This window comes from Leuciscus leuciscus, assembly GCF_965113295.1.
Source record: "Leuciscus leuciscus genome assembly, chromosome: 20".
In the NCBI taxonomy this organism is placed as follows: Eukaryota; Metazoa; Chordata; class Actinopteri; order Cypriniformes; family Leuciscidae; genus Leuciscus; species Leuciscus leuciscus.
In genome coordinates this window covers 5905638-5917780 of record NC_138744.1, presented here as the reverse complement: position 1 = coordinate 5917780, position 12143 = coordinate 5905638, and the positions used below count along the sequence as shown (strand labels likewise).

At 37.2% G+C, this 12143-nt stretch overlaps 2 protein-coding genes and 1 long non-coding RNA gene across 4 annotated transcripts in view; 2 read left to right on the top strand and 1 right to left on the bottom strand.

Annotated features, from left to right (window-relative positions):
- LOC309483253 overlaps positions 1-3982 on the top strand; it is a 90183-nt gene extending 86201 nt beyond the window's left edge. Inside the window, exon 2 of the long non-coding RNA XR_014200527.1 lies at positions 2996-3982. This is a non-coding gene — a long non-coding RNA (uncharacterized lncRNA). The remainder of the gene's footprint in view (positions 1-2995) is intronic.
- The window catches only part of rundc3b (RUN domain containing 3b), a 25129-nt gene extending 21147 nt beyond the window's left edge, over positions 1-3982 (top strand). For both annotated transcript variants that reach the window (XM_082148909.1, XM_082148910.1), the window contains exon 11: positions 535-3982. In XM_082148909.1, coding sequence (XP_082005035.1) covers positions 535-680 — 146 coding nt within the window. In that variant the 3' untranslated portion in view covers positions 681-3982. The remainder of the gene's footprint in view (positions 1-534) is intronic.
- On the bottom strand, positions 3721-12143 carry slc25a40 (solute carrier family 25 member 40). Its single transcript, XM_082148925.1, has 11 exons — positions 11886-12143; positions 11662-11769; positions 10192-10251; positions 10002-10108; positions 9836-9903; positions 9627-9751; positions 9350-9523; positions 8526-8635; positions 8284-8365; positions 7177-7257; positions 3721-4726 (listed from the first exon to the last, which is right to left on the bottom strand). The coding sequence occupies exons 2-11, from the start codon at positions 11759-11761 to the stop codon at positions 4593-4595; spliced, it is 1041 nt and encodes a 346-aa protein (XP_082005051.1). The 5' UTR covers positions 11762-11769; positions 11886-12143; the 3' UTR covers positions 3721-4592.

Sequence of the window (12143 nt, the reverse complement as noted above, 5' to 3'; positions counted from 1 at the left end):
ATTCAAATTTATTATTTTACTTTAATTCAAGTTTTATTTATTTTATGTGCTTTTATTATTTTCATAATTGTTTTTATATTTCTATTTATTTTGTAATTTTAGTACTTCCACTTAAACTTTTTTCAGCTAGTTGCCAAGGTAGCATTTCTAGTTTCTCCTTCTAATTTTCTAAATTTTCCTAGTTTTTCTTGTTTTTATTTTATTTTATTTATTTTATTTTAGTCATTTTTATTTTATTTTATTTTATTATTTCAGTTGTTTATTAACAATAACAACTTGCGTGTCTTTGTTGGTATACTGCACATTTTACAGTAGCAATTGCAGTAGGTCATTACATATTCCATGCCTACAGAACATTCACAAACTCTGCAGAAATAGTATAAAATCATTCCCTACAAATGTTCCTCTCTGTTGCTCAGATGTTGTGTCTTCTGCTCTGCCTTCTTTGCCTCTTTAATAACATGAGCCTTGTGAAATGATATTAGTAATGTCTCCACACTCTACTAACAGTAGTGTGTATATGTGTTTTCACAGGGAAAGAGGATACTCCGTCTCTAAGAGGTTTGTGTGGTTCGTTAACCTCAGTGGCCAGTTACAAATCTCTGGCCAGTCTGAAGTCCAGTGAGTATCTGGCCAGTCCAACAACAGACATGACCAGCCCAGGACTGACCCCGTCCTGAACACAGAGACAAGTATGGACATAAACACGCACACAGGCTTACGCACACACAAACACACGGTCCTGCTTGAGATGGTGTGGGCTTCACATTAAGTAGAGGAAATGAAAATCTACCCATCTGTACCATCTTCAGAGCTTCTAAGAGACGTTGGAGAAGATGACACCCCAATGCCGTCCTGACTGGTTTTAGTTTCATTTGAAGTGCAGTTTCATTTTCAAATGTGAACATTTGGTCGTTGAAGTCCATAGCTAGTGTAAGCATTAGTGAATATTGAGCATAATGAATCACGATGAACGACAATCTTGACTCAGGACATCAGTGAATTTCAGCTATTTGTGGAACATCAACATACCCAGTTCAAATGACTGCTGTTTTTACAAAGGCCATAGACAAAGCTTTTCCTGCTGTTTTATTTTTGCGCTCCTGTTCTTAATTTGTCCTTAACACAGGGTCATTGACCCCTGCTAAACTCTGACTGGCCTTCAGTGGCCCTGTCCTGGAAAAGGATAGTTTATAAAAAGCCTAACACATCACAGCTATGCTAGGACAGATATTTAGGAAACTGCAGTTGTCTGTGCCAACGGCCAATTTGATGAAGATGTTTCTTTATTTTATTTTATTATTTAATTTAATTTATTGCATTGCCAGCTAAAACAATCAGCTTAAACTTAAAACAGCCTTAAAAATGTTAACATAAATGTATACAGTAGCTGTGATATTTAATAAGAAATACATTTAGAATGTGACAATTTTATCCATTTGAAATTGCTGGGATTGTGAGAAGTGGGTCTTCTGTATTAGAATAGAGAAAATTGGATGATGGAGCTCTAAAAATATAAAATTGTCCGATAATGACAGAGAAGTGTGAACAACAAATATTGCTTTGTTCACTTCCCATCTTTCGTCTTTTTAGGGTGCAAGAGGGATGTGATTTTAGACATTTCTCTGGTGTGCTTAATGTGGATGTTAATACTTTTTTTTTCTTTCTGGATTTTATCAGAAGTGTTTGAGATCCACTCTGTCCTCTTACATGGAGAGGTCTTCCATATTCATGAGTTCTGTGATTTACATATTCATACAGCACTCAAACATCAGTTTTGCACTTTTTCCCCACCATCACTCATAGATAGTGGCTAATGTGCGCTGGTGTAAAGCATTGCCATGCATTTTTATAATAAATAAGAATAATGTGGATGATAAATAATACGATGTGCATTTAGACTGGAACAAATTGTATTCAGAATCTACAGCGAAGATCTTGTAACTTAATGTGTAATCGTCAGAAGTAGGGTTGGAAATTTGTAAGTAAATGCTGTAATTTTTCCTACCTCCAGAGCAATTCAAGCTTAAAGTACCACTTTGTTTTTGCAAATCTCGACTGTTTAATGGAGCTGTGGACTATAGGCCAGTTATGTTCAGTAAGATGTTGCTTTACCCATCTGCCACAAAAATGTAATGTCTTTTAATTCTTTTCATTTGGAGGCTTTTCTAAATTAGCATGTTTTAATGAACAATACAGTATTTCATTAGATTTTAATACATTTTAGTCATTGACAGCCCCAGTCTGAACCCTTTTATAAATGGTTTAATTTTAGAATTAATTGTTGTGTTTGAAGTTCCACTCCTAATACTGCTGCTGATAATTACAAAAATAATTAACATTTAATTGAACTAGTGTGATTTGATCATTCAAAAAACAGAGGCATGCCAAGCCATGAGTTGTATATAAAAAATTATTGAATATATTAAGAAATGTATATGATTACTCATCATCAGCGGGACTACTAACAGAAATTCCAGGGAAACACGTATGCAGAATTCCCTTTGTTGCCTCTCATTTGAAATAGTCTTGTTGGCTTGTATGTTGCCTTGCTGAACATCCATGTTCATTGTGTTCAAGAATGTCTCGTCTGCCTGCCTTTTACATGTGAAACGCATGTTTTACACTGTTCAGAGCTAGTCTTTTCAGAAGCCCAGTACATTTTACACGACAAAGATGTACTACTTTAATAGTTTTCGCGGATCCTTATGTACAGGGATCGTTTGACAACATTGTCGTCTCTACGCGAAAAACTTTTCTGTATTTGGTTCAGAAAATACAGATTCGTTGTCATGTAAATGTTCCCTTTGAAACCCATTTAAAAAAGGTTGCGGTTTCAGGCCCCCAAAACTCCAACTAAATTAATGGCTAAAATGAATAAAGTTTTCCATTTTTAGTTGAAAACGGTGTGCTGTAAATGGCCCCTAAATGTGCATATCAAGTGTTATTTTTATTATTTTTACAGCACTGATTGATCTAAAATGTGCAGTTAAAGTTATTTTACATGCATTTAGTGTTACTTTTCAGTTTTGTTGTCTTAAATTTGAGAAAAGTTAACACTTGTTTGAATTCACACTGCAGAATTGTCACCTTTACAGACATTTTTGAATGTATTTGTTCCTTTAAATCTGTTTTTGTGATTTAAGCTTTCTTTCTTTAATTTTGTTGCACTGTGACAGAAATGAATGGGGTGAGAATGAGGGCACACAGATGAATATCATATATTCATTATAATTTAACCTCAATGTGTTCAGTCAAATATCACTTTATGTCCTCATCTATGATCATGTTTTTTCAATAAACTTAAATGTAAATACAAGTTTGGCTGAATGCTGATTTTGTCTCATTGGCTATTAACGTTATCACATCGCGTGTTTAATTCTGTGTTTGATGTCCTATTACCAATACAAATGAATTGCAATATTGTGTAAAAACAGAATGTAAACAAGAGATTGCTGAAATTCTGATTATCATTACACTGGAAATGGAAGGTGTGGCACATTGCATTATGGGATGCAGTATGCCGAGCCGTGTACTCAGTTGTAAACTGCAGACTTTGGAAAATGTAAGTCATTTGTGCTTACAGAAAATGAGCATACTTACATTACATAAACTACATTTTTGCAGACTGCATGAGATCTTACGTGCTCCTAGTTTAAGCAACATTACTAACAACATTCTGGATCTGATTGAATAAAGAAATCAAGAGTCAAGACAACGTGATTTTAAATCATTCATTATTGAAGTACTTAAAATGTATTCATTTACATACAGTGCAATTGTTGGAAAAAACTGTTAAAAGTCAATATTTATGGGTTAGGAAATATTAAAGTGTCATCAGTCAATATGGCCTTCACACAACAAACAGCTTCAGGTTTTTTTGGCACCATTCACACATAGAAATAGCTGAAACACCACTAAGACTTTTTAAACAACTTAAAAGGTAGTAAACTTAAAACAGGTAGAATAAAATCAATCACAATTATTAACAATGACTGATGGGAATACATTTGGTGTTCTTCACGGGAGATAGACGTATTTATATGGTAGGGTTTGTGTTTCATCACCTTTAATCAATAAATAAATATCAAAATGCACATTTTAAATTATATCTTGATTTTCAACTTTTTTGATCTAAGATGAAATATAAATCTCTTTTAAATATTTACCATAGAGAAAGTAAAAGTGTATTTCACAGCAAAAATATGAACTAGATTTTTCTTTAGACAAGGGGTCTCATTTCTAATTTGTGCATCCTTGTTTCCTTTCCTCGCTTTCCAGCTCCGCCCCGCTTAGGATGCGAGGGAAGGATGCAAAGAAAGAAAATGAGGACAGAGGAATTGAAGGAAAGCTTATTTCTATATTGGAATATTCTTGATCACTAGAGCTTCACTAGAAAGCGTCATCAGCTGCGCTTAAAGGATCTGAAGAACTCTGAAGGACAGTGGCCCTCCATAAGCCGGACTGGACACCCCTGCTTTAGACAGACAGCAAGAACTAATGCATGATAGGAAAAATGTGCAGTAATCTGTGGTTAATTTATCTGGCCTGTGATCAAGTGTTGTTCTTATTCAGTGGTTTGCAGTGTGAGATCATGCGCTGGGCTGCAGTTGGGTCACCCCCTGTTTCTGCTGGTTGTATCTGCGGAAGAAAGCTTTTCCGAACTCATATGTGCTGATCATAATAGCACATGCCGGAGCCACTTTAATCAGCCTTGGCATAAAACCTGAGAATGAGAGAAAGAGTGCACTGCTGAGACATCTAGTGGTGATTTGAAAGCTCAACACAACAAATGTTTCAAGTGGTTTCACCTGAAATGCAACTTTTAATGATTCTGCAGTCTCAAAATGATTCAACCCCTTCATGGAAAGCATCTTTAGTACTTAGTAGAACAGCCTTTTGCTGTTATGACCTGCTGCAAACGAGATGTATAAGCAGACACCAGCTTCTGGCAGCGTTTCTGAGGAATCTGAGCCCATTCCTCGTGAGCAATGGCCTCCAGTTCAGTAATATTCTTGGGTTTGCAAGCTGCAACCGCCCTCTTCAAATCCCACCAGAGATTTTCAATGGGGGTTCAAGCCAGGTGACCAGGGGCCTCATTTATAAAACTTTGCGTAGGATTTGCGTCAGAAGTGGCGTACGCACAGAAATATTCGGATTTATAAAACCGTGCTCACGCACATCCTACGCAGTTTTCTCTTAATAAATCACAATCAATTCTAAATGTAGCGCAGCTTTTGCGGCTTCATGTCACGCCCATAGTTGCCCTTAAATAGTCCGTGAAACGCCCACAAGTTAATATTCATCGATTGCGAAATCATGGCAAACACAGAGAGGAAAACCAAGAAACGTAACTTCTCTCAATGTGAAGTAGAAATTATCGTTGGCGAGGTGGAAAAGAGGAGTAAAATGTTGTTTGGAGGGCACAGTGTGGGCATTACTAATGCCAAAAAGGCACTTGAGTGGCAAAAGGTTGCAGACGCCGTTAATGCTGCAGCCTCACAACCTCGGACCGTGGCCGAAATAAAAAAGAAATGGTCGGACATCAAAGTCGATGCAATTATTTTATTTTTTTTCATCCATTTGATTGCATCTGACAAGCTACAGATGTGTTATGATGATGAATTGCATATCATGCCAATATTATGGCATAACATATTTCATATTTATTTCATTATTGCAGAACATAATCTTCGTTTGATTTTGTTTGTTTTACACAGCAGATCGATCAAACGGGTGTTCGTGTGGCTGTTAATTGTAAGACTTGCTTCATGTTATTTATGAGAGGCAGTATTGTAATTTCTTTTACACAACGGTCTACAGTTTCACACACTTTCACGTGTTTCTTCCATCTGCCGACGGTGTCACCATTTCTCATTTCACCCGTTTTTTTGTGCGTACGCCTGGGTCAGAGTTTGCGTGAAGGACCGCATATTTTCCAGTCAAGTTTGCTTTTTATAAATACCAATTATTACGTAGAGAGTGGCGTACACCTTCTTTTGTGCATACGCAACATTTATAAATGAGGTGACTTCCTTAGGTGACTTCCAGGACTTCTTCTGCAACCAAGCCTTGGTGGAATTTGAGGATTGCTTGGGATCATTGTCCTGTTGGAAGGTCCAATGACGCCCAAGCTTTAGATTCCTCACTGACGACATGACGTTTTCTCCTAGGATTTCCTGATACTTCAATAAAATCATCTTGCCTTCCACACGCTGCAGGTTTCCAGTGCCAGAGGATGCAAAGCAGCCCCAGAGCATCACAGAGCCCCACCATGCTTAACTGTAGACAGAGGATTTCTTTTCAGCATATGCTTCACTCTTCGTCCTCCAGCTGATCCATAGGGCCGAAAAGTTCCAGTTTTGTTTCATCTCTCCACAGAACAGAGTCACAAAACTTCTGTGGCTTATTTATATGATTTTGAGCTTTTTTGTGCTTTTGGGTCAGTACAGTAGAGGTGTACGTCTTGGAGTTCTGGCATGTGTTTAGTACAAGCCTTACTGTGCAGCTGAAATCTCAGTGCCTGTGGCCACCAAGTCTTGCTGCAGGTCTTTTGCAGTTACTCAAGGGTTTTTCTGAACCTGCCTTCTCAGAAATCTGGTTGCAGCCGTTGATAGCTGCCTTTTTCTGCCTCATCCAGGTAGTGTAACCACTGTTCCTTTAACTTTGAACTTGCAAACAATGCTTCCAACTGTGTCTCTTGGAACATTTAGTGCCTTCTCTATCTTTTTGTATCCTGTTCCTTGTTTGTGAAGGGCAATGATATGTTCTCTTAACTTTTTGGACCATTCTTTTGACTTAGCCATATTTCTAACTTGCAGTCAAACGTGACACTCAACAAACCTAGCCAGTTCAGATATTTCGTGTGTTCTAGGTCAAGCACACCTGGTGCAACTAATGAAGCCCTTGATTAAGACAACACCTTTGTTGCAGATTTGTGCTGTTGTGAGGGATTCTATTAAGAGGGTTGAATCATTTTTAAGTCATTAAAAGTTGCATTTTCAGTTCATTTTGGGGAAACCACTTGAAACATTTGTTGTATTGAGCTATTTCAATTACTTTAGTTTGATTTGTTCATTGCAAACAACTGAAAGTCTGTACATTTTTCCAATAAACCTGATTTGCAATGGGGGTTGAATAATTTCAATTGCAACTGAATTATATAAATATATTTACCTGCAAATAGTCCTGATACTCCATTTTCAGCAACTATCCTTTTCATCACATTATATGTGCTGGAGGAGACTTGCGTGGACACTACACAGAGAATACTACACATTAATGCCATATACAGCGGGGGAAATAAGTATTGAACACGTCATCATTTTTCTCAGTAAATATATTTCCAAAGGTGCTATTGACATGAAATTTTCACCAGATGTTGGTAACAACCCAAGTAAGCCATACATACAAAGAAACAAACAAAAATAAGTTCAGAAATTAAGTTATGTGTAATAATGTGAAATGACACAGGGAAAAAGTATTGAACACATGAAGAAAGGGAGGCGCAAAAAGGCATGGAAAGCCAAGACAACTGCTGAAAACTTACAGTAATTAAAAAGCAATCCAGCCCCCTGTCAGTGGAAATTAATAACAGCTGGTTCAGTCCCAAATGATGGCCTACAAAAAGGTCTCATTGCCAAGGTGTCACACAAGACACATCTCATGATGGGTAAAAGCAAAGAGCTGTCTCAAGACCTTCGCAACCTAATTGTTGCAAAACATAATGATGGCATTGGTTATAGGCGCCATTCTAAGCTTCTGAATGGTCCAGTGAGCACTTTTGGGGCCATAATACGGAAGTGGAAAGACAATAATTTCACCATAAATTTGCCTCGACCAGTGCTCCTCGCAAGATTTCTGATAGAGGAGTGAAAAGAATAATCAGAAGAGTTGTCCAAGAGCCAACACCAAGTTGTATGGTGTTTTTAGGGTAATGTGCACTGATTGCTTTTTAATTACTGTAAGTTTTCAGCAGTTGTCTTGGCTTTCCATGACTTCTTGCACCTCCCTTTCTTCATGTGTTCAATACTTTTTCCCTGTGTCATTTCACATTATTACACATAACTTAATTTCTGAACTTATTTTTGTTTGTTTCTTTGTATGTATGGCTTACTTGGGTTGTTACCAACATCTGGTGAAAATTCCATGTCAATAGCACCTTTGGAAATATATTTACTGAGAAAAATGATGACGTGTTCAATACTTATTTCCCCCGCTGTACATGTAAACAGAAAGCTGAAAATCCCAATGATGGAAAATGACATGAATTTTCATACTTACAGTTCTTTGTTTGTAGTTCACCCAGTTCTACCTGTCGTTTTGTCTTGACCACATCAAATGGCAGTGTGACAATAGACGCAATCTAAAACAAGAAAATACAGGTACTTGACACATTTTCATTTACAATACCAATGTGACGTGGCCAAATACGTCCTGGATACATAAAAAATGTTTTGCGTGTCAGCATCAGTAAGTGGGGCCCATGCGAGCTCTGATGATGCAGGTGTAAATCACAGACTCACCGATCCAGAAAGCGCTCCAGCTGTGAATGTGATGCTAAAGGTTGGATCTGTACAGCTGTGGTATTCACAGAGCCATACTTTACCCTTCTCATAGTTAAACCAGTACATAGCTGAGGAGAAACACAGAAAGGCAGATAAGAAATTAGGAAATAGCAGCAAACATGACACTCAAAGATTTGTATGATTTGTTATTCCGTAGTACACTACCGTTCAAAAGTTAGGAGTCAGTAAGATTTTTTAATGTTTTTTAAAGTATCTTTTACTCACAAAGGCTGCATTTATTCGAACAAAAATATAGTAAAAACAGTAATATTGTGAAAAATTATTACAATTTAAAAGAACTGTAATGTTCTGTATTCCTGTGATGGCAAAACCTCATTACTCCAGTCTTCAGTGTCACATGATCCTTCAGAAATCCTTCTAATATTCTGATTTGGTACTCAAGAAACTTTTCCTATAATTATAAATGTTGAAAAGCAGTTGTGTAGCTAAATATTTATGTGGAAAACAGTATTCTTGTATGAATAGAAAGTTGAAAAGTTGATGAATAGAAATCTTTAGTAACATTATAAATATCTTTACTGTCACTTTTGATCAATTTAAATGCATCCTTGATGAATAAAAGTATTTATTTATTTCCAAAAATCCTACTGACCCAAAAGACCCAGACTGGATATTTTACAACAGTTTCGACAACATCCATCACAATTTACAGTCAGAACGACGATCAGTTTCATATTAGTTTTAGTATTTTGAGTTTTGTGTTTGCAAATCAAGTGCTTCAAAATGTGAACTCTGTAACGTGAAGGCTGTGCGTGTTTCACCTGAGAAGGGGACGTCTCGGAGCAGCGTGGGTCCCCAGCCCCTCCACAGAGACCGCCAGCCCTCGCTGTGCAACGCTGACCGGATCACGGCACTCAGCTCCCGGTACGACTGTTTCTCAGCCTGCACCTTTGTGCGGATCAGCTCCAGGGGGCTGATTACTGTGGCCGAGCCCACTGACACATTCAGAAAACTCATATGAAGCCAGGTGCACTTTGATTTAGAAGGTCAGCATGTGGAGAAAAGGTCAAACACTTAATCAGTGGGGCTAAACATTACCTCTCGCAATAGCGCCGGCAAACAGTGGTGCCAGATCCGATCGGTCTCCCATCCTGACCTTGAAAACAGCACAGAGCTGATCATAACATGTGAAATAGATCACGGTCGCAGGCACCGCCATTATTCTGCAAAGAAAAACCATGGCATTACACGCGTTAAGGAAAGGTCAGTTGGGCTCAGACAGCAGCAAACATCTTCAGAAAACTCACAGTGTTGGAGGAAGGCCACTCCAAAGTGATCTGATTCCTTCCATACGTATAATCTTAATAAAGGCATCCTGGAACAGAAGAACAAACAGAGCATTTGAATATGTATATAAACAGTATCATATGGTGAGGAGAAACTGGACTCACAATTTTATATGGTTTAGCTTACCAAAGTGCCGTTGAAACGACCAGGTGCTTTGTACCATGCCTTTGAATTGCCATTCTCACAGACGCATATATGATCCATCAGGCCATTACAGTACACAAAACATTTTCCTGCCAGTCATCAAAAAATGTATAAGAGGTTTCAACCACATCAACATCTGACTTAATTTGAACAGAAAGCAGCTCAAGCATACCTTTGGGGAAAGGATTACTTTGTGCCTGCAATCTGATCTTCACCACATCCAGAGGTGTTACTGTGAACATGAAGAAAACAGCAAACATTATTATTATATTGCTTTTTTATTTTTTATTGTAAAAAAAAGTGTCTGCTAAATGAACACACTCGTTCAAAGGTTTGGGGTTATAAGCTTATAAGATTGTTTTATATTTCTGAAAGAAGTCTCTTATGCTCTGAAATAGATAGACCTACTTCTTAATATTATTAATTCATCATTGTTATTAGGGTACGTACCAAAAACCTTTAAGCTGGCTGTTATTAACCCTTTTATAAAAAAAAACACCACTTAATCCTTGGGAACTAGTTAAGTACAGACCGATCTCAAATCTCCCTTTTCTGTCAAAAATACTACTAATCCTCACAACTGTTCCTTCTTTGAATGAAATGGTATCTGCAAGTATTTCCAGTCAGGATTTAGACTGTATCATAGTACTGAGACTGCTCTCATTAGAGTTAAAAAATTATTTACTTTTATCTTCAGATTGTGGTTGTATTTCTCTATTAGGGTTACTGGATTTAAGTGTTGAATTTAATACTATCGACCACAATATTCTTTTGAATAGACTCAAATTATGTTGGCATTAGTGGAATTGCATTAGCATGGTTTAAATCATACTTATTTGACCGTTATTAGTTTGTAGCAGTGAATGAAGAGATGTCATACTAATCACAAGATCAGTATGGAGTACCGCAAGGCTCAGTACTAGGACCTTTGCTTTTCACCCTGTACATGCTATCCTTGGGAGATATCATTAGGAAGCATGGCGTTTGTTTTCACTGATACACTCATGAATCATGATACTCAAATAAAATAAAAAATGTCATGCCCTGACGAAACATAGGCTACCACTTCACAAAATTATGATGGTCCAAAACGCAGCAGCTAGAGTTCGTAACTAGAACCAGGTAGTTGACCATATTAGCCCGGTTTTGTTAACACTGCACTGGCTCTCTATTAAACATCGTATACATTTTAAAATCTTGCTTATTATGTACGAAGCATTAAATGGTTTAGCTTCACAGTACTTGAGCGAGCTCTTAACACATTATAGCCCTTCAGGTCTATTGTGATCTAAAAATTCTGACCAGTTGATAATACTCAGAATATAAAAATCAACTGCAGGCGGTAGATCATTTTCCTATTAACCTTAACTCTGGGACAGTCTTCCTAGCATTGTTTGGGAGACAGACTGTCAGTTTAAATAAATATCAAGCTGTTATTTAGCAGATGCTTTTTTGATGCAAATAGATTTACTGTACAGTATTATCTATGGTATTTTTAACAGAAACACAGACAACATCAAAATTATAAATACATTGTTCTTGAAAACTAAATTTATTGTCAATGACAAAATAAGTAGGCTAGTTGACAAAAAAGGCATCTAACTATATTATTCTGTCGCACAAGTTAATATATTTATCTTACCCAACAGTGACGTAATAACTGCCCCAGAGCAAGACGCCATCATCTGCTGGAAGGGTGTAATGTCCCCCTTGGGTCCTGGAGAACTTTTCTGAGAGCTCATTTCAAAGCCTGGGATGTAGAGAAAGTTCATATTAATCTGGATTCACAAACTCCGTTGACTTCAGTCTGTAGTGACTGACAGCCATGTGCCAATAATGAACCTTGTTAAACAAGCTCACACTTACCTTGCAAGTTGCTCCTAATAGATCTGAACACATAAACAGCTCTTATTGCATTGACCTTTATCCGTTATCATTACAACTGCTGAGTTACCAAATTATGTAAATAGCTAAACAAAAAAACAACTATGTAACCCCGAAAGAAAAAAAACTGTGTCATCAGTGCAACCCAAAAATATTAATGAATTCATGTGATTCATTGAGAGTTTCACGCTACTACACTAGTGTGCGCCATTGCGTTTCCTCAACAGCATTACATGACAT

Excerpts from the sequence above, each read along its gene's own strand:
- slc25a40 (XM_082148925.1), bottom strand. The coding sequence starts at position 11,761 with ATGAGCTCTCAGAAAAGTTCTCCAGGACCCAAGGGGGACATTACACCC. Across the intron at positions 7,258-8,283 it reads TGAACTACAAACAAAGAACT|TGTCCACGCAAGTCTCCTCC; the intron begins GTAAGTATGAAA and ends TTCTCTGTGTAG. Across the intron at positions 4,727-7,176 it reads AGTATCAGGACTATTTGCAG|GTTTTATGCCAAGGCTGATT; the intron begins GTAAATATATTT and ends TCTCATTCTCAG.